Below are 21694 nucleotides of genomic sequence, written 5' to 3' on the forward strand. Positions count from 1 at the left end.
GACGGTATGTGACGTGTGAGGTGACGGTATGTGACGTGTGAGGTGACGGTATGTGAGGTGTGAGGTGACAGTATGTGACGTGTGAGGTGACAGTATGTGACGTGTGAGGTGACAGTATGTGACGTGTGAGGTGACAGTATGTGACGTGTGAGGTGACAGTATGTGACGTGTGAGGTGAAGGTATGTGAGGTGTGAGGTGACAGTATGTGACGTGTGAGTTGACAGTATGTGACGTGTGAGGTGACGGTATGTGAGGTGTGAGGTGACACTATGTGACGTGTGAGGTGACAGTATGTGACGTGTGAGGTGACAGTATGTGACGTGTGAGGTGACAGTATGTGACGTGTGAGGTGACAGTATGTGAGGTGTGATGGTACAGTATGTGAGGTGTGAGGTGACAGTATGTGACGTGTGAGGTGACAGTATGTGACGTGTGAGGTGACAGTATCTGAGGTATGAGGTGACAGTATCTGAGGTATGTGGTGACAGTATGTGAAGTATGAGGTGACAGTATGTGAGGTATGAGGTGACAGTATGTGTCGTGTGAGGTGACAGTATGTGAGGTGTGAGGTGACAGTATGTGAGGTGTGAGGTGGCAGTATGTGACGTGTGAGGTGACAGTATGTGACGCGTGAGGTGACAGTATGTGACGTGTGAGGTGACAGTATGTGACGTGTGAGGTGACAGTATGTGACGTGTGAGGTGACAGTATGTGACGTGTGAGGTGACAGTATGTGACGTGTGAGGTGACAGTATGTGACGTGTAAGGTGACAGTATGTGACGTGTGAGGTGACAGTATGTGACGTGTGAGGTGACAGTATGTGAGGTGTGAGGTGACAGTATGTGACGTGTGAGGTGACAGTATGTGACGTGTGAGGTGACAGTATGTGAGGTGTGATGGTACAGTATGTGAGGTGTGAGGTGACAGTATGTGACGTGTGAGGTGACAGTATGTGACGTGTGAGGTGACAGTATCTGAGGTATGAGGTGACAGTATCTGAGGTATGTGGTGACAGTATGTGAGGTATGAGCTGACAGTATGTGAGGTGTGAGGTGACAGTATGTGACGTGTGAGGTGACAGTATGTGACGTGTGAGGTGACAGCATGTGAGGTGTGAGGTGACAGTATGTGACGTGTGAGGTGACAGTATGTGAGGTGTGAGGTGACAGTATGTGACGTGTCAGGTGACAGTATCTGAGGTATGAGGTGACAGTATGTGAGGTATGAGGTGACAGTATGTGAGGTGTGAGGTGACAGTATGTGAGGTATGAGGTGACAGTATGTGAGGTATGAGGTGACAGTATGTGACGTGTGAGGTAACAGTATGTGACGTGTGAGGTGACAGTATGTGAGGTGTGAGGTAACAGTATGTGAGGTGTGAGGTGACAGTATGTGAGGTGTGCGGTGACAGTATGTGAGGTATGAGGTGACAGTATGTGAGGTGTGAGGTGACAGTATGTGAGGTGTGAGGTGACAGTATGTGACGTGTGAGGTGACAGTATGTGAGGTGTGAGGTGACAGTATGTGCGGCTTGAGGTGACAGTATGTGAGGTGTGAGGTGACAGTATGTGAGGTGTGAGGTGACGAGGTGTGAGGTGACAGTATGTGAGGTGTGAGGTGACGAGGTGTGAGGTGACAGTATGTGAGGTATGAGGTGACAGTATGTGAGGTGTGAGGTGACAGTATGTGAGGTGTGAGGTGACAGTATGTGAGGTATGAGGTGACAGTATGTGAGGTGTGAGGTGACAGTATGTGAGGTGTGAGGTGACGAAGTGTGAGGTGACAGTATGTGAGGTGTGAGGTGACGAAGTGTGAGGTGACAGTATGTGAGGTATGAGGTGACAGTATGTGAGGTGTGAGGTGACAGTATGTGAGGTATGAGGTGACAGTATGTGAGGTGTGAGGTGACATTATGTGAGGTGACGAGGTGTGAGGTGACAGTATGTGAGGTATGAGGTGACAGTATGTGAGGTGTGAGGTGACAGTATGTGAGGTATGAGGTGACAGTATGTGAGGTGTGAGGTGACAGTATGTGAGGTATGAGGTGACAGTATGTGAGGTGTGAGGTGACAGTATGTGAGGTGTGAGGTGACGAGGTGTGAGGTGACAGTATGTGAGGTGTGAGGTGACGAGGTGTGAGGTGACAGTATGTGAGGTATGAGGTGACAGTATGTGAGGTGTGAGGTGACAGTATGTGAGGTGTGAGGTGACAGTATGTGAGGTATGAGGTGACAGTATGTGAGGTGTGAGGTGACAGTATGTGAGGTGTGAGGTGACGAAGTGTGAGGTGACAGTATGTGAGGTGTGAGGTGACGAAGTGTGAGGTGACAGTATGTGAGGTATGAGGTGACAGTATGTGAGGTGTGAGGTGACAGTATGTGAGGTATGAGGTGACAGTATGTGAGGTGTGAGGTGACAGTATGTGAGGTGTGAGGTGACGAGGTGTGAGGTGACAGTATGTGAGGTATGAGGTGACAGTATGTGAGGTGTGAGGTGACAGTATGTGAGGTATGAGGTGACAGTATGTGAGGTGTGAGGTGACAGTATGTGAGGTATGAGGTGACAGTATGTGAGGTGTGAGGTGACAGTATGTGAGGTATGTAAGAAGATGCACTTGCTGTCTGAGAAGGAGAGACAAGAAAGAGTGAGAAGAGCCTGCAGTGTAATGCCAGCAGCTAAAAGCAACTGCGTGAGAATGTATACTGGAATATCACCATGTATATAAATAAAGTACTATCTAATCTAATCTAATACGGTAGTCATTTTCTATATCGCACAGAGACAAACCCACGATATATGGAGCGTATCGATATATCACCCAGCCCTACCGTGACATCCTTTTATTTGGCCCTCAAACACCTGGAGATGATGTATCAATGAAGTACTTAATATTTTCTCACTAAATGTAATTTATTTTTTTCATTTTGACAGAAATTGCATACCCTTTAAACTTTAATAGTATCAAATATTGCAACACATATTACAGTATAATCATACTTTTCAAACATCCATCCATCCATCATCTTCCGCTTATCTGAGGTCGGGTCGCGGGGGCAACAGCCTAAGCAGGGAAGCCCAGACTTCCCTCTCCCCAGCCACTTGGTCTAGCTCTTCCCGGGGGATCCCGGGGCGTTCCCAGGCCAGCCGGGAGACATAGTCTTCCCAACGTGTCCTGGGTCTTCCCCGGGGCCTCCTACCGGTTGGACGTGCCCTAAACACCTCCCTAGGGAGGCGTTCAGGTGGCATCCTGACCAGATGCCCGAACCACCTCATCTGGCTCCTCTCCATGTGGAGGAGCAGCGGCTTTACTTTGAGTTCCTCCCGGATGGCAGAGCTTCTCACCCTATCTCTAAGGCAGAGACCCGCCACCCGGCGGAGGAAACTCATTTGGGCCGCTTGTACCCGTGATCTTATCCTTTCGGTCATGACCCAAAGCTCATGACCGTAGGTGAGGATGGGAACGTAGATCGACTGGTAAATTGAGAGCTTTGCCTTCCGGCTCAGCTCCTTCTTCACCACAAACATGTTTTGTCTAAATAAAAATACTTAACTTTACAGCAAACTAACCATCAAATTATTTAAAATGACAATAAACGTTGTGCTTTACAGCATCCATCCATCCATTCATTTTCTACCGCTTGTCCCTTTTGGGGTCACTGAAGCCTATCTTAGCTGCATTCGAGCAGTAGAATGGATGTACGTGCTTTACAGCTGATTACTGTAAATTGAAAAAAACTACTACTGTTTTTGGTCAAAATTCTGTTGACTGAGCGGCCGGTTTTTGACTGTAAAATCTAGAGTGGCTTTTTAGCGGTGTATTACTGTAAATGGAAAGACGCTACATTCGTTTTTAACGGTAGAAAAACTGTCAGGAAAGTTGCCAGAATAAAAAAAAAAAAGTACTGTTTTGCCATTAACAATGTAATGTTTTAAAACCCATCCATCCATTTTCTACCTCCTGTCCCTTTCAGGATCACGGGGGTCGCTGGAGCCAATCTCAGCTGCATTTGGGTGGAAGGCTGGGTACACACTGGACAAGTCGCCACCTTATCGAAACCAATTTAAAATTCTGGCAACTAAGCTGCCAGCTTTTTCTGTTTACACCCCCCCTCCAAAAAACAAAAACAAAAAAAAAACAACAGTGATACTTTTTTTCCATTTACCGTTAAATATTTAAAACAAAAGAAAAAAACCACCATATTTTACAGTAAAATATAAATGTTAATTTTTTTACTGTAAAATCCATTTAAAACAATCAATATAACTAATAATGCAATTCAGACGCATCCATACATCCATTTTTTTACCGCTTGTCCCTTTTGGGGCGGGTTGGGGTCGCTGGAGCCTACCTCAGCTGCATTGGGGCGGAAGGTTGGGTACACGCTGGACAAGTCGCCACCTCATCGAAACCAAATATAACACAATTTAAAATTCTGGCAACAAAGCTGCCAGCTTTTTCTGTAAATGTCAAGTTTTTACTGTAAAATGGACAGTCTACTTAAAACAATTGATATAATTAATAATGAAATCCAGATGCATATTCATAGATTATTCACGGTTACAAACGGCCCTCTGATGTGGCCCTCAATGAAAACCAGTTTGACATCCCTGACCTACATTGATCCTTCATGTAAAAAAACCAAAATGTTATCCCTTTGTAGTTAGCAGACATTGGAGTGTTGTTAACAGTTTTAGCAGTAGGGCTTATTCAGGCTGTAGAGCTACATGTATTCAGAACTAGATCACACTCTTGGACCCGAGTACGCAGTCATTATCTGATGTCGCCGGAGAAACCTGTCAGGTGCTGCTGAGTTCAAACAAACTAAAAGGTTTTGCACAACCATTTTATTATCATGAAGCAAAAATATGTTATGACATAACAAAATACAAAACTATTTTTTAAACAGGAACATGAATCAATTAGGTGAGCTTATGTCTGAATATTGTCATTCATCCACATTAGCCATTGAATGGATGTCAACTTGTCTTCGACGTTTTAATTCAAACAGGCTTCATCAGTTTACGCTCACAGAATCGGGATTGAACTAGCTTACAGTTCCCAAGCAAAATCATTCTTTTCGGGGAAAGTTGCTCCTGTCGAGGATAAATACTTGGGATCAAGCGCCCAGACGCCATCCGTCCAATCTAAGTCTGTGAGCATGAACCGATAAAGCCTGCTGGGATCAGAGGCGAAACGTTTTCCAGGACAATCCGAACATTCCAGTTGCCATCAACTCAATGCTCTGAGAGTCAGTGCTTGCCAGGGACGCAAAAAACAAAACACGTTTAGGACTTTAGTACTGATCGTACGTCAATGGCTTTTCTTCAAATGTGCTAACGTGCTAAAAAATCTAAAGTAAAAATCTATGAGTCGTTCACATTGTGGAGTTTTAGCTGACACTCGCCTGAGCGGCACAAACCTGGCTGGGACACGAGGGAATGCTGTACTTGCTCAGGACGGACTTAAACTCCTCCAGCGTGGCATCTGTTCGAACCCCAGTTGGGTCGAAGTGAGTGCGACTCACCCTGAAACCAGCTTCTCTCAGGTACTGGAGGAACTTATTTAACCTGTGGATGAGAAGGCCACCAGAATATCAACATAATATTCACATCCTCGACAAAACAACACTTTAAGTCCATTTAGTAAAATTGTATATCTATATATATATATAGATATATATATATCTATATATATATATGGGCTTCACGGTGGCAGAGGGGTTAGTGCGTCTGCCTCACAATACGAAGGTCCTGCAGTCCTGGGTTCAAATCCAGCCTCGGGATCTTTCTGTGTGGAGTTTGCATGTTCTCCCCGTGAATGCGTGGGTTCCCTCCGGGTACTCCGGCTTCCTCCCACCTCCAAAGACATGCACCTGGGGATAGGTTGATTGGCAACACTAAATGGTCCCTAGTGTGTGAATGTTGTCTGTCTATCTGTGTTGGCCCTGCGATGAGGTGGCGACTTGTCCAGGGTGTACCCCGCCTTCCGCCCGATTGTAGCTGAGATAGGCGCTAGCGCCCCCCGCGACCCCGAAAGGGAAGAAGCGGTAGAAAATGGATGGATGGATAACATATATATATATATATATATATATATATATATATATACACATTTCTTTCGATTTTCCTTCAGGAAAATTAATATATATATATATATATACTGTATATATATATATATATATATATACAGTGTTGTACATTTAAGTGCAGTCAAGAAGGAACATAATATGCATTATGACAGGCTTATATCTGAATAATAAACTACAAAAGCATTTGTTCCAGAACCTATTTTGGAGATTTTTTGAAATTGTCATCAAAATCTGTCCTACCTATGTTACTGACTACCGGATTACGTTACTAGTTGCATTTTTTTTTAATGAAGCAGCACATTTTTTTAGGACACTGGCCCATCTGGTACCTACTTTGTATCTTCACCTTGGCCAGCAGCAGAGTGCAGGAAATTGTTCAAATCCATGCACTCAAGTATTAATAAAATCCATTGGAAAGTTTAGTTCCCATGCCTGTGCTTCACAAATGTATGTCCATGTGCAAATGTGTGTAGGAAGACCAAAATAACTCACTTGGGCATGTTCATGCCACGCATGCTGTGGCGATGGATGCTGTAGTAAAATGGCGGATGTTCCAGGGACGCGTCAGGCTTGAGCTTCTTTACAGCGTTGCTTGACTCCTCGCCCGCTTTCCTCTTTCCTGCAGCCCACAAACAACAGACCGCAATGAAGTGGAAGCTGCGCTAAGCGGTTGGTGGGTCAAACGGTGAAAGCGACTGACCGGACGAGTCAGCAGGACACGCCTCCTCCTCACTCTGCAAGGTCCTAATGATGACGCCACACTCGACTGCCAGGTCACACCCACACAGGTGAATCAGGATGTCAATGGGTGAGAGGATGTTGGTTTTTTTACCCTGGTTGATGAGCGCAGGCGCTCCGTGGATCACTGGCTTCAGGGTGGTGCACTCGGACTCACAAATCAGAGTTTTGACCAGCGTCTGGATGTTGTCCATGTTGTGCTGCGTGGCCGCCAACAGCATCTTCCTCAGGAAGCCCGTGTTGAACAGAGCGCCGGACCTGTACACGAGCACGGGGGTAAGTCACTCTTTGTGATTGTCTGTGATGCAGAGACCTTTGCTTTTCAAGAGGAACAAGCAGTAGACGACAATGCATGTACTCTACTTCCATCTACTGTTACTACACCGCAAAAAGTGAAATCTCAGTAAGATGAAATGTCTCAAATTAGGCTGAGATTTGCTTATTTTCTGTCTGATAAGATCATTCTTCTCACTAAGCAGATTTTATGTTAGAGTGTTTACTTGTGGCCCTGCGATAGGGTGGCGACTTGTCCAGGGTGTACATCGCCTTCCGCCCAATTGCAGCTGAGATAGGCACCAGCACCCCCCGCAACCCCACAAGGGAATAAGCGGTAGGAAATGGATGGATGGATGAATGGTGATCTTTCTGTTTCTAACCGATACTGCCGTATTTTTCGGACTATAAGTCAGTTTTTTTCATAGTTTGGCCGGGGGTGCGACTTATAATCAGGAGCGACTTATGTGTGAAATTATTAACACATTACCGTAAAATATCAAATAATATTATTTATTTCATTCACGTAAGAGACAAGATGTATAAGATTTCATGGGATTTATGGATTAGGAGTGAGGGATAGTTTGGTAAAGGTATAGCATGTTCTATATGTTATAGTTATTTGAATGACTCTTACCATAATATGTTAGGTTAACAAGATCTCAGTTGCTTATTTATGCCTCATATAACCTACACTTATTCAGCCTGTTCTTCACTATTCTTTATTTATTTTAAATTGCCTTTCAAATGTCTATTCTTGCTGTTGGGTTTTATCAAATGAATTTCCACCAAAAATGCAACTTATACTCCAGTGCGACTTATATATGTTTGTTTCCTTCTTTATTATGCATTTTCGGCAGGTGCGACTTATACTCCGAAAAATACGGTACTTGTTATAAGGGTTTTGGTCCTAAATGATGTCAGTAAGATATTACAGCTTGTTGCTAAGATGTGAGGACCTATATTGAGTAGAACATGCTTGAAACTAGAATATCAAGTGTTGCAAAGCTGTGTCATCAACACTCAAAAGTATAAAACTACCTTTTTAAAGTAATCATTTCCTATTTCAAGCATGAAAATAAAAATCATGACTTTGACACAATTGTGTCTCATAATTAAAACAGATGACAGCCAAATGGACTTTGCCGTACTATTTTCAATGAAACAATAGAAAATATGTACCGTATTTTTCGGAGTATTAGTCGCACCTGCTGAAAATGCATAATAAAGAAGGGAAAAAACATATAAGTCGCACTGGAGTATAAGTCGCATTTTTGTATTTGATAAAAGCCAACACCAAGAATAAACATTTGAAAGGCAATTTAAAATAAATAAAGAATAGTGAAGAATAGGCTGAATAAGTGTAGGTTATATGAGGCATAAATAAGCAACTGCTATGTTAACCTAACATATTATGGTAAGAGTCATTCAAATAACTAGAACATATAGAACATGCTATACTTTTACCAAACTATCTCTCACTCCTAATCCATAAATTCCATGAAATCGTATACATCTTGTCTCTTACGTGACTGAGATAAATAATATTATTTGATATTTTATGGTAATGTGTTAATAATTTCACACATAAGTCACTCCTGAGTATAAGTCGCACCCCCGGCCAAACGATGAAAAAAACTGCGACTCATAGTCCGAAAAATACGGTACTCTTATAATAGTAGAGTTGGCACAGTACAGGAAACTGACAGTTAATATTTTAACATTTGACATGTGACATTTCATACAATTTTGAACAGAAATAGTTCATGCACATTCAGATAAATTCTTCAAAATTACAATAAACATTTTTTGGGCCAGGGGCCGGGCTGTATACATGCACACTAATTGAATGACAGAGCACGCACTTGGCGCGATGATGTCATGTTATGGATGGGAAAATGCATTTTGAGACAATATGATTTGCCTGAGCGGCTAGTAAACCCCGAGAGTTGCCTTGTTGCCTTTCCATTAAGAACAATAAAGGAGTTTTTAGTATAAGTTTGCTGGTTTCAAGAGATGTAATGCCGAGCGCATATCATGATGTCAAGATAATCGCACTAGCATTTACTTCATTTAAGAATAGTTTTCAACATATTCACCAAAGAGGTCTATTTTTTTTTCCTATCAAGAAAAGTGCACTTGTTATTAGTGAGAATATACTTATTTTAAAGTATTTTGGGATTCATTGAGGTTAGCTAATTTTAGTTGTTTTGGAAAGTCTTGACGAGCTCGTTCTATTGGCAGATCATTTTGCTTAGTTCAAATAAAATACCCCTCATTTTTGTATTTTTTGTTCTTGTTTTTGACCACCGACTTTTTGCAGTGTACTTCAATGTACTGTTACTACACTGCAAAAACTGAAATCTAAGTAAGATGAAATGTCTCAAATAAGTGTGATATTTGCTTATTTTCTGTCTGATAAGATCATTCTTCTCACTAAGCAGATTTGATGTTAGAGTGTTTGACTTCTTTTAAGTGTTTTGGTCCTTAATGATCTCAGTAAGATATTACAGATTGTTGTTGAGATTTGATGAGCTATATTGAGGTTGAGTTTATTTGAAACATGCAAGCATACAACATGATACATCACAATTTCCAGTTTCTCTTTTCAACGTGTTCGATAAGGAGTAGGAAGAAGCCGAGCTTATTTATTAATCTTACGTCTTTTCTTTTACATAACAGTTGCTCAAACTTTTGTCCACTTCCTTTTCTCAATGTATTCACAATATACTTCATCAGTAATCGCAATAAAAATAAATAAATAATGATTGGTGAAGTAAGTCATATTTCATATGGTGAGATAAGTAAGATTATTTGGAGAATGAAAGAATGGATGGATGAATACATTCAGAATGTTTCTCATGGTTCTTCTTCTTTGTACTTTGTAAACACTAAGTTTGAAGAGTTTCTTGAAGTGGATCATAATAGTGGTAGTAATAATTACCGGGAATCAATACCGGTACTCAGAAAAAATATTATTGGTACTGTTTTGTGTGTTCATGTGGCAATTTTGTTTTTATCTGCTTGTCCAGGGTGTACACCGCCTTCTGCCCGATTGTAGCTGAGATAGGCACCAGCGCCCCCCGCGACCCCAAAAGGGAATAAGCGGTAGAAAATGGATGGATGGATGGATGGGGCAATTTTTTTTTTAATCTGCTTGTCCAGGGTGTACACCGCCTTCCGCCCGATTATAGCTGAGATAGGCACCAGCGCCCCCCGCGACCCCAAAGGGAATAAGCGGTAGAAAATGGATGGATGGATGGGATTTAACAGTGAGCTGATAACTGTGCTTGCTATATCTTGTTTTCTTACACTTCTGAGTCTCATTTGCAAGTACGAGTCTTTGCCATTAAGTTGCGTTTTGTTGAGTCCTACAAAGTCTTTATACTCTAAGAATTGTACTTATTACAAGCTGTTTGATTGTAACGTGCATCTTAGTTGTAGTTTTGACTACCAAATGTGAAGGCGTACAAATCGGCATGTAAAATCGGTAATGCTAATCGATAGCATGTATATGGCACAACCCGCGTAATTTAGCAAAGAGCTTGCGCGTTTTGAAAATTGGGGGCTCAGTTTTGAGCGCTTTTTTTTTATCAGTCGTGCTTGCTTGGTTTGCATGGAAAATTGCAACATTACTTAAAGGCAGTCCGGCTGAGTCCCCCTGTATGCACGCAAAGTGCAATAAATGGTATCAAAAAATGATGGTTCAGTTTCATTTTACGTGAATCTGTACTCGGCAGTATCGATAGAATACGGTCGGTACCTACAAAAGTATTGAATTCCATACGGATCCTTTGGCTTTTTTTGTCTAAATCTTTTTTTTTTACAATAGTGTTGGAATTGGGGGTTAAACCACCAAAAAGATTCCCAGGCGCAGCACCGCTGCTGCTCACTGCTCCCCTCACCTCCCAGGGGGTGATCATGGGGATGGGTCAAATGCAGAGGACAAATTTCACCACACCTAGTGTGTGTGTGACAATCATTGCTATTTTAACTTTAATATTTTACATCGATTCTCATTTTAGTACTTATGGGGTCATATCTGGGACGTACGATACCACATTCTATGACATCTCATGTAAATAATGTCAATAAAGTTGCCTGAATTGTGATATTGCAAACTTCCCTATACTTCTATATACTGTATATCTAATACATCCCGCTGAAGAACAATATTTTCCACTCCTGAAATTAGAGATGTCCGATAATATCGGACTGCCGATATCATCGGCCGATAAATGCTTGAAAATGTAATATCGTAAATTATCGGTATCGGTTTCAAAAAGTAAAATGTATGACTTTTTAAAACGCCGCTGTGTACACGGACTTAGGGAGAAGTACAGAGCGCCAATAAACCTTAAAGGCACTGCCTTTGCGTGCCGGCCCAATCACATATCTACGGCTTTTCACACACACAAGTGAATGCAAGGCATACTTGGACAAAAGCCATACAGGTCACACTGAGGGTGGCCGTATAAACAACTTTGATGCTGTTACAAATATGTGTGAACCCACACCAAACAAAAATGTCAAACACATTTCGGGAGAACATCCGCACCGTAACACAACAGAACAAATACCCAGAAATCTTTGCAGCACTAACTCTTCCGGGACGCCACAATATACATCCCCGGCTACCTCCTACCCCCCAACCCCGCCCACCTCAACCTCCTCATGCTCTCTCAGGGAGAGCATGTCCAAATTCTAAGCTGCTGTTTTGAGGCATTTAAAAAAAAAATGCTGCACTTTGTGACTTCAATAATAAATATGGCAGTACCATGTTGGCATTTCTTTCCATAACTTGAGTTGATTTATTTAGTAAAACCTTGTTACATTGTTTAATGCATCCAGCGAGGCATCACAGCAAAATTAGGCATAATAATGTGTTCATTCCACCACTCTATATATCGGTATTGGTTGATATCGGAATCGGTAATTAAGAGTTGAACAATATCCAAATATCGGATATGGGCAAAAAAGCCTGAAGGACAACAATGAGTCCGCATTCCCAAGAGTCCCAAACATGCGTTACCAGTCATCCATATTCATTTGAAAGATCAACAGCACCAAGTGACTACAATTCTATGGCTTTACCATAACGGTCCCAGCTGCACGGCCGTCTTTCCAGGCAGGCTTCCATGACACTTGCATGGCAACGTTCCTGAAAGAAACCAACACATTTTCTCTTTCATGCATGAGGAGCAGTCCCATTTCATTTCAACCGTTTGTTCCGAAGGAATCATTCATCTTATAACTAGCATTTTATATGTACTTAAGACACACTCATATCACTAATTTAGAGCGTCATGATTTCTTTAAACCATTGTATTTCCAGGGTGGAAGGATTATGCAGCATAACTTTTTGAATGCTTTTGAATACAAGAATTTGGTGCACAAGTTTGAAGGTACTTTTTTGAATCCACACAGTGTGGAAATCATACACATAGACTCCAATCTGATCATTACCCTAAATTAGAGCTGGGTGATATGGCCTTTTATTAATAACTCAATATTTCTGGGCCATGTCCCGATACACCATACAGTATATATCTGGATATTTTGCCTTAGCCTTGAATGAACACTTGATGCATATAATCACAGCAGTATGATGATTCTATGTGTCTACATTCAAACATTCTTCTTCATACTGTATTAATATTTTTAAGTTTCATGCAGAGAGGGAAATCCCAACTAAGTCAATTGAGCAAAAGTGTATTTATGAAACAGTTATTAAGCAGTGGCACGAACATTCATGTCATTTCTAAACAGAAAGTGCAAGATTGTCAGAGACATTTTAAAACAAGCTATTAGTGCACCTTTGTGCATGATGTCACTAAGATGACATATCAAAACAACACTAAATTAAAGTGCACTTTTTGTACAGAACGCCACTACAATAGTTTAAAACAAATAAAGTGCACTTTTGTGCATGATGTCACCGAGATAACATATCAAAACAACACTAAATTAAAGTGCACTTTTTGTACAGAAGGCCACTACTATAGTTAAAAACAAATAAACTTTTTGTCTTGCCTCTGGTGGAGGCCGTTGCAATTTTCTCTGCTCCCTCCTTCCCTGCTTGCTCTCTGTGTCTTGTCTTTGTCTGAACTTTTCTAAAGCCTCTTTCTTTGCGCTGTCCTCTGATCTAAACATCAAATATGAATTTGACCAGCTGGACTCTCGACGCAATTGACAGTCTTTTGGAGAAGGAAAAGAGGTTTGGAGGGAGCCTGGCTGCCCTGATGGAACCATCGCTGCGGGGTACGTGAGAGACTCCTGGGATAGATGGAGGATTATGTGCCTCTCAGTCCTTTCCATTGAGGACGTGGAAGACATCTACCTATTTGGAGCTGTGATCGCGGGGCACTTGCTGATTGGGCTGGGCATTACTCTGGTGTATCGACAACTTCGGAAGACGATGGCAGCCACTCAAGGGGCCCAACGGCTGTTGGGTCGGGCTGTGGGAACACAGACTGGGGCGATTTCTGAGTTGAATCGCAAAATGGATCTCATCTTGGAAAAGCTTGCGGAGAATGAATAATTAAATTGGAATTGAAGAAATCCAGCATGGACAAACAGCGGAGATAAGTCACTATTTTGTCTTCTGGAAGAAAAACAACTTCTTAATCTATGATTTGACTCCTTCAAATGGCCTTGACACAATCAGGAACAGGCTGTTCTGAAGAAACTCTCCCGAGGACTCCTCAAAGATGGACGCTTTTGACCTTCCTTTTTGTCAACAACACCTGTGGTCGAACTTCGAGATCGGCCTCAATCCATATAATAACATTTCATCATCTCTCCCAAGTTAATTGGGTATATATGCACACACGACCCTCACCCTCGAATCAACACCTTCACCACCGCTTAATTCCTCTGGGGCTGTAGATGGCTGAGCAGCGCTAAATAGCGGCAGCGGTGTCTCCTCAAACCCACCCCTCCCTCTGTTGCAAGTTGGTGTGATATACCTACCATGTTTAATGTGTGCAATGCTATGGACTTTGGACGGGACTCTCGCTACTACATTGGATCCACTTTGGTCTGGATTCTCACGGCTATGTTAGAACCACTATGGATTGGACTTTCACAATATCATGTTAGATCTGCTCGACATCCATTGCTTTCGGTCCCCTGGGGTCGCGGGTTGGGTACCCACATATGGAGTCCTCTCCCAGGTTTTTCATAGTCATCATTGTCGACGTCCCACTGGGGTGAGTTTTTCCTTGCCCTTATGTGGGCTCTACCGAGGATGTCGTAGTCTGTGCAGCCCTTTGAGACACTTGTTATTTAGGGCTATATAAATAAACATTGATTGATTGAACGATATATTCATTTTCTATATCGCACAGAGACAAACCCGGGATATATCCAGAATATCGTTATATTGCCCAGACCTACCCTAAATCTTTGTAAGTTAAATGATGCAGACAAGTTTGATACTATGTACCTTCCAATATGCTTCTGCCTTGTAGACTTTGTATGTGTTAGTAATATGGAACTATAATTATTTGATACTTACTTGCTTATATTGACAAATGTGCTGTTTTAGACTGCAATATTGTTCAATTAAGGAAGCCTGCTCTGGAAAGAGGTTCCGCAGTTGAAACTCTCAAATCTACAAATCAACTTCTGATTTATCAGTCAATTATAAGTTTTTATTATTTTTTGAGCAATGAGCGCTTTAATGTAAAAAACTGCCTACATGGAAACTTTGTGTTATTAGTGTACCGTAATATTGTAACCTTTTCTCATTGCATTACACCTGTTTGCTCTTTTAGTCCACTTTTCAATGTATTTTTTGTAATATTTTAAAATGTGCCACGGGCCTTAAAAATATTAGATGCAGGCTGCAAATTGCCCATGAGCCGCACTTTGTATGTATATACCTATTTTGTCATGTCAATGACAAATGAAAATAATAAGAGCAGAGTGGCAAAGCATTATTACTAGTTTTTAAGGTGAACTACAATTCAGCAAAAGTGGAAATTCCTATGTTGAATCGGCTTTGTGAACTGACCGTCCACCAGGTTGCCTTGTTTGAGGAAGATTCGTTCCTCACACCACTGACAGTGGACTAGTTTCCTCAGCTTCTTTGCCGACTCATCAGCTTGCGTGGGACCTCGGAGGACTCGAACCACCACCAAGACGAAATGCTCCAGTGCCACCGCCAGCAGCACATCGATGCCTTTGTTACAGCGGGCAGCTGCTCTGCAGGGTAAAACCGCACGGCAAGAAATCAAGATGACGTTTTTGCGTCAACGACGTCCCTCATCTTACCGAGCCACTGTGGCGAGAACGATGCGTGCAGCCAGCTCTTTGAAGTACTCCGTGCGCACGATGTGAGTACTGTAGTGTCGGAGGGTGACATTGGGCGACTTAGCGTACAGCGACCCGGTGTCGGTGGACGTCACCGAGACGATGCCCATGTTTCGGACATTTCTGAAAGCAGCGTCCAAGTAATTGACGGCAGTGCCGAAGGGATCCAAGTGACTGAAAGAATACAAACAATGTATTATTTATTAAGAAACACAACTCGTGAAGCATTTGTGCACTTCTTTACTAGCTGAATCACGATTTTATTCACCCACATTCTATATCGATTTCTATTTTCCAAAAATCGATAAAAAAAATTGTTTTGATGTATTTTTTTTATAAGAATCTGTTAACAACTAATGGCCATCGCCTAAACTAAAGTATTAAATTTTTTTTTTTTTTTAAGTTGTTTGTGTTTTGTTTTATCCAGCTTCTCAGGCAAATCATATAGTTGATGTCGATGCTCATATCGGCTGTACACATTTACTTTACAAAAGACAAGTGTAGGATACTTCTCTTGTTGCCTTATTTGTGTTTGACTTTATTAAATGTATTTATATTATCATTTGGTGCTAAACTAAAGTTTTAACAAGCTGCTAAGCTTCGTACTGCCTCTGCCTCTGTCAGTAGGTCTCTGCAGCAGCCAGCATTGTCCCACCCACACAAGCATCTGATTGGTTACACGCAGAGCGGTAACAGCCAATCAGTAGTTGGCTGTTAGCGCTTCCCAAATGCTGTAATAAATGAAGCATGATGATTTGAGCATATGTCAGCATGTGGCCCTACTTTTAACCCTTTATTTCAAACGCTTATTTACAGTAAGTCAATAATTTAACTTAGTCGTTATTTTGTCTTAGTAAGTCAATATTTACAAAGTCAAAATAATTGCATACTTAGTATCTCAGGCAACTAGGACTGTTTTGTTTTTACTTTAGGGAAAAAAATCCCTTGCGTTCGCGACGCCTCCCCTTCCCCCTGGAGAGACACCACCTTAACTAACAAATATTCTGGGGGAGACTAACTCAAATTATTATGCTGACCACTGAAATGCGTCCATGCATCGCACATTTACGTCCTTTCTTCCTTGTTTACTGCGGGTCACTCACGTGCACGCTCAGCAGTTTTCTGCGTGTAACCGCGGGCAAACCATATGCGGTCCACAATTGACAATCCATCAATCACGGAGGATCTTTCAAACAGCTGACGACTTACATGTAGTCAAAGGCCCGCAAGTGCATCATGACATTGGCGTCCATCTTGACCACTTCCACCGCCGTGACGCCTTCTCCTTCAACTTCACCCGGAGCCTCCTCACAACAATCTGGTCCTTCCGAACTTCTGTCCACCTGGATTTGATTGAGTTGGCAGTTTTCTTTGATCATTTTCACACAGGTCTCACTGATATCCGTAATGGTCACTTTCACTGCGTTGTGAAGATGCTTGGCCCACTGCAAGCCTGCGATACCTGACACACACGCACAAACACACAAAAAGGCTGTATGTTAGTATTTAGTGCTGACAAACAATTGTAATGACCTGAGACCCTGATGACAACAATGTAAATATAATTAGTAACAATAAGCATGTTAACCCTTTACAAAGATATAAACAAGAAAGCATTTTTTACAGCGGACTAATTCAAACAAAGAAACAGAATGTAAACAAAGTATGTAAATAAAGTATACATTTGTTTTAGATTGTAGTACAAGCGGTAGTATACTTGTAGTTTCAATACATGTGGAAGACAGTGTACTTGTAGTACTTGCGGTAGTATACTTGTAGTTTCAATACATGTGGTAGACAATGTACTTGAAGTACTTGCAGTAGTGTACTTGTAGTTTCATACATGTGGAAGACAGTGTACTTGTAGTACTTGCGGTAGTGTACTTGTAGTTTCAATACATGTGGAAGACAGTGTACTTGTAGTACTTGCGGTAGTGTACTTGTAGTTTCAATACATGTGGAAGACAGTGTACTTGTAGTACTTGCAGTAGTGTACTTGTAGTTTCAATACATGTGGAAGACAGTGTACTTGTAGTACTTGCGGTAGTGTACTTGTAGTTTCAATACATGTGGAAGACAGTGTACTTGTAGTACTTGCGGTAGTGTACTTGTAGTTTCAATACATGTGGAAGACAGTGTATTTGTAGTACTTGCGGTAGTGTACTTGTAGTTTCAATACATGTGGAAGACAGTGTACTTGTAGTACTTGCGGCAGTGTACTTGTAGTTTCAATACATGTGGAAGACATTGTACTTGTAGTACTTGCGGTAGTGTACTTGTAGTTTCAATACATGTGGAAGACAGTGTACTTGTGGTAATGTACTTGTAGTTTCAATACATGCGGAAGACATTGTACTTGTAGTACTTGCGGTAGTGTACTTGTAGTTTCAATACATGTGGAAGACATTGTACTTGTAGTACTTGCGGCAGTGTACTTGTAGTTTCAATACATGTGGAAGACAGTGTACTTGTAGTACTTGCAGTAGTGCACTTATAGTTTCAATACATGTGGAAGACAGTGTACTTGTAGTACTTGCAGTAGTGCACTTATAGTTTCAATACATGCGGAAGACATTGTACTTGTAGTACTTGCGGTAGTGTACTTGTAGTTTCAATACATGTGGAAGACAGTGTACTTGTAGTACTTGCGGTAGTGTACTTGTAGTTTCAATACATGTGGAAGACAGTGTACTTGTAGTACTTGCTGTAGTGTACTTGTAGTTTCAATACATGTGGAAGACAGTGTACTTGTAGTACTTGCGGTAGTGTATTTGTAGTTTCAATACATGTGGAAGACAGTGTACTTGTAGTACTTGCGGTAGTGTACTTGTAGTTTCAATACATGTGGAAGACAGTGTACTTGTAGTACTTGCGGTAGTGTACTTGTAGTTTCAATACATGTGGAAGACATTGTAGTTACATGGCAGTTCCCTGTACTTGTAGTCGTTTATTGTCGTTCATCATAGTTGCTCAGCAGGTAACAAACATGTCAGTGTGTATTTTAGTGAGCGAAATTCTCAAAATGAGAAAGTTTGCGCATCCATGTTTGACAGCAGAGATGTTGTGGTTGATTCATATTTAATATTTCTCCACAAACAAACATGTTCAGTCCACTTGATGACAAACATCTGTTTTACTGTCATGTGACCACATCACTCACATTCTGTGAATTACTGTAATAAATCGATCATAATGAAGACCCTAAAACCCTAAAATGTACAATTGTGTGAAAAAGATTGCAAATGTAATACAAAGATATTGAAGGTCTCACCTGTGGCTCCGAAAGCGTCTAAACACTCCAGATGGTTCCTCTCTTTAGCCAGAGCTGCCAGCGAGCAGAACACCAGCTGTCTACAGAACATGCATATAACATGAAGAAAGCTGTTTGGTACACGTGAGGAACGTCATAAATGTTTCCAACACACCTGTTGCTCTTCATCTTGCGGTTGAAGTACGTGTCACTTTTCTGAGGAGTGTTGTACATTGGAAGCAGCTGCACATTTGTGTCCAGTTCTTTCATGATTTCATACACCTGACCAGATGATGCTGTCAATAAAATCACACAATGTACTATTCATTCATAGATTTACTGAATACCTTATGTTTATATTATGATGTACAGTCAACTATTTACATGTATTATTTGCACTGAGAAACTGATTTTTTTCTGTCTTGGGTATGAAAATATGTTTTGTCCATAGGCCTGGAAGTCGCAACATCAACATCCCAGGTGTCTTAGATGAAGGGGGGAGGGATTTCAAAACCTCTTTTGCTGTAATGGTCTCACTGGGGTGTCTCACTGAGAGGCGTAGCCAAAGCCAAGGCGGAGGGAGGCGAATTATAGATAAGGATTGTTTTGGTTAAGACAAATTCCAATGATTTGTGTGCTGTAGTTGTCCATTTTGACTCTCAAATTGATCATAATTTCGCCTTGCAGAGCGGAAAGCTTCTCCGATGTTATACAATCTGCGATTCAATGCATAAATTTGCCAAAGTAGCAGCTTCTGTGGTCCTTAAACGCCCGCCGGTCATCTTCTGAACTATCAATGCAATCAGCAGATGACCTGTTATCATAGTTCCAAATAGACATCTGCCATGTCTATTCAACAGACGTTAAACGGAGAGTATAAAACAGATTATTCCAGGTCATTTTTGACTCCCGCCACACCTGTAACATTATTTTCCTTCTTCTCATTGGTGAGCTTTTGACGTGAACAACGGGAGGACCAACGTGTACAGGACTCGATGTGACACTTCCTGCTAACGACACTGTTAATGTCGGCGGCTCTCTTCGCTGCGATTTTCAAGTTGTACCAGCTTTTAGCGGTAAACCCACACCCGGTTTCGGCACAACGAAGCCCAGTTTTAACAGAGAGGAATTACCAAGGACATAAAGTATGTCCACGTAGTAACCGTGCTAAAATAACATTTGCGATGACCATTTGCTTGTTAGGAACTCTAGGTTACTTTATTGGGTGAAACTAGTTTAAAAAGTGAGTATATGGGCTGTAGGGGTGCTCTAATAATGTTAAAAACTTATTTAGAAGGTCGTAAACTATGAAAATGTTTGAAATACTAATAGTACCCAAAATTCCAGACTATAAGCTGCCACTTTTTTCCTACACTCTGAACCCTGCGGCTTCTTCGCTGACGACCATAATACAAATAATTAAAAAAAACAAGCAAATACACTAAAAGGGTGGTTTTTTTTGTTTGTTCTATGCGGCCAACTTGTGGACGAATTTGCCCACAGCAGGTGCTGCGGCGTCCTTCCATTTCATGCTTTCAACCGGAAGTAGAAGTGTCGTTCAGTTTTCTAGCCATCCATAGCGTTTTTACTCTCATGGATTCTTCATCTATCACTTCAAGCAATGTTTGTAAGTTTTATAATATAATTAAAACTGTTTATACCTACTACATCCTCCCAAGTGTGATGTATGTAGGAGTGTTTTCATGCATATTTGTATGTGCTATCGGAATGTAATTAGCTAGCATCGTTAGCTTTAGCTGATATGTCGAGTGTCTGTGTTAGTATTGTTAACATACCATAATATTATTTTTGTATTGTTTCAGTTTCACAAATTCTTCAGTAAATCCGCCAAAACGTCACTGTGGCGTCTCATCGTGTCTGTTTAGCTGATTGGAAAGCTAGCTTCCGCAGCTCGTGGGTCCATGACCATGACTTCTGTTTTGTTTCATCAGCCTAACGGTGTTAGGGACGCTGTTTTGAAACAATTAAGGTATGTATATAGGTATGTATATAAACATTTACAAAATATTTTTGTGTAAATTATACATTTTTTCAACGTATATATTTGCGGCTTAAAGATAATATAAATAATGTATTTTTTTTTCCCTAAAATGTAGTGGGTACGGTTTATATACCGGTGCGCGCTATAGTCCGGACAATACGGTAATCCTACTTTCCAAACATAAATTGACCACAGTCAGGCCTGGAAACATTCATCCATCCATCTTCTTTGAGCTCCTCCCGGATGGCAGAGCTTCTCACCCCATCTCTAAGGGAGAGACCTGCCACCCGGCGGAGGAAACTCATTTGGGCCGCTTGTTCCCGTGATCTTGTCCTTTCAGTCATAACCCAAAGCTCATGACCATAGGTGAGGATGGGAACGTAGATCGACCGGTAAATTGAGAGTATCATGTTGGACCCGCTCGACATCCATTGCTTTCGGTCCCCTAGAGGGGGGGGGGTTGCCCACATCTGAGGTCCTCTCCAAGGTTTCTCATAGTCAGCATTGTCACTGGCGTCCCACTGGATGTGAATTCTCTCTGCCCACTGGGTGTGAGTTTTCCTTGCCCTTTTGTGGGTTCTTCTGAGGATGTTGTAGTCGTAATGATTTGTGCAGTCCTTTGAGACATTTGTGATTTGGGGCTATATAAATAAACATTGATTGATTGATTGAGCTTTGCCTTCCGGCTCAGCTCCTTCTTCACCACAATGGATCGATTCGATACAGCGTCTGCATTACTGGAGACGCCGCACCGATCCGCCTGTCGATCTCTCCATCCACTCTTCCCTCACTTGTGAACAAGACTCCTAGGTACTTAAAATCCTCCACTCCTCCCCAACCTGGAGATGGCACTCCACCCTTTTCCGGGAGAGAACAATGGACTCGATTAGACTCAATAAAAGGGATTCTCATACATTTCCTGTCACGCCCTCCCTAGGGGGAAATAATATTTTTCACACCCCACCTGATGTTAATGTTTATTTCTTTATTAGTACATGTCAAGATAATTCTTTACTAACACTAA

At 41.6% G+C, this 21694-nt stretch overlaps 1 protein-coding gene across 7 annotated transcripts in view; it reads right to left on the minus strand.

Annotated features, from left to right (window-relative positions):
• Window positions 1-4426: 4426 nt before the first annotated feature.
• Window positions 4427-21694, minus strand: part of LOC133547700 (TRMT1-like protein) — a 31205-nt gene continuing 13937 nt past the window's right edge. For 3 of the 7 annotated variants that reach the window (XM_061893257.1, XM_061893256.1, XM_061893259.1), the window contains exons 7-16: window positions 18844-18964; window positions 18690-18769; window positions 16628-16880; window positions 15380-15592; window positions 15120-15310; window positions 12197-12263; window positions 6924-7087; window positions 6792-6857; window positions 6584-6710; window positions 4427-5570 (exon numbers count right to left, since the gene is read on the minus strand). In XM_061893257.1, coding sequence (XP_061749241.1) covers window positions 5393-5570; window positions 6584-6710; window positions 6792-6857; window positions 6924-7087; window positions 12197-12263; window positions 15120-15310; window positions 15380-15592; window positions 16628-16880; window positions 18690-18769; window positions 18844-18964 — 1460 coding nt within the window. In that variant the 3' untranslated portion in view covers window positions 4427-5392. Of the gene's footprint in view, window positions 5571-5705; window positions 5876-6583; window positions 6711-6791; window positions 7088-12196; window positions 12264-15119; window positions 15311-15379; window positions 15593-16627; window positions 16881-18689; window positions 18770-18843; window positions 18965-21694 lie in introns of those variants that run through there. The other 4 variants (XM_061893253.1, XM_061893255.1, XM_061893254.1 and 1 more) reach the window with 2 other exon arrangements.

Source organism: Nerophis ophidion, unplaced genomic scaffold, assembly GCF_033978795.1.
Source record: "Nerophis ophidion isolate RoL-2023_Sa unplaced genomic scaffold, RoL_Noph_v1.0 HiC_scaffold_159, whole genome shotgun sequence".
Lineage (NCBI taxonomy): Eukaryota > Metazoa > Chordata > Actinopteri > Syngnathiformes > Syngnathidae > Nerophis > Nerophis ophidion.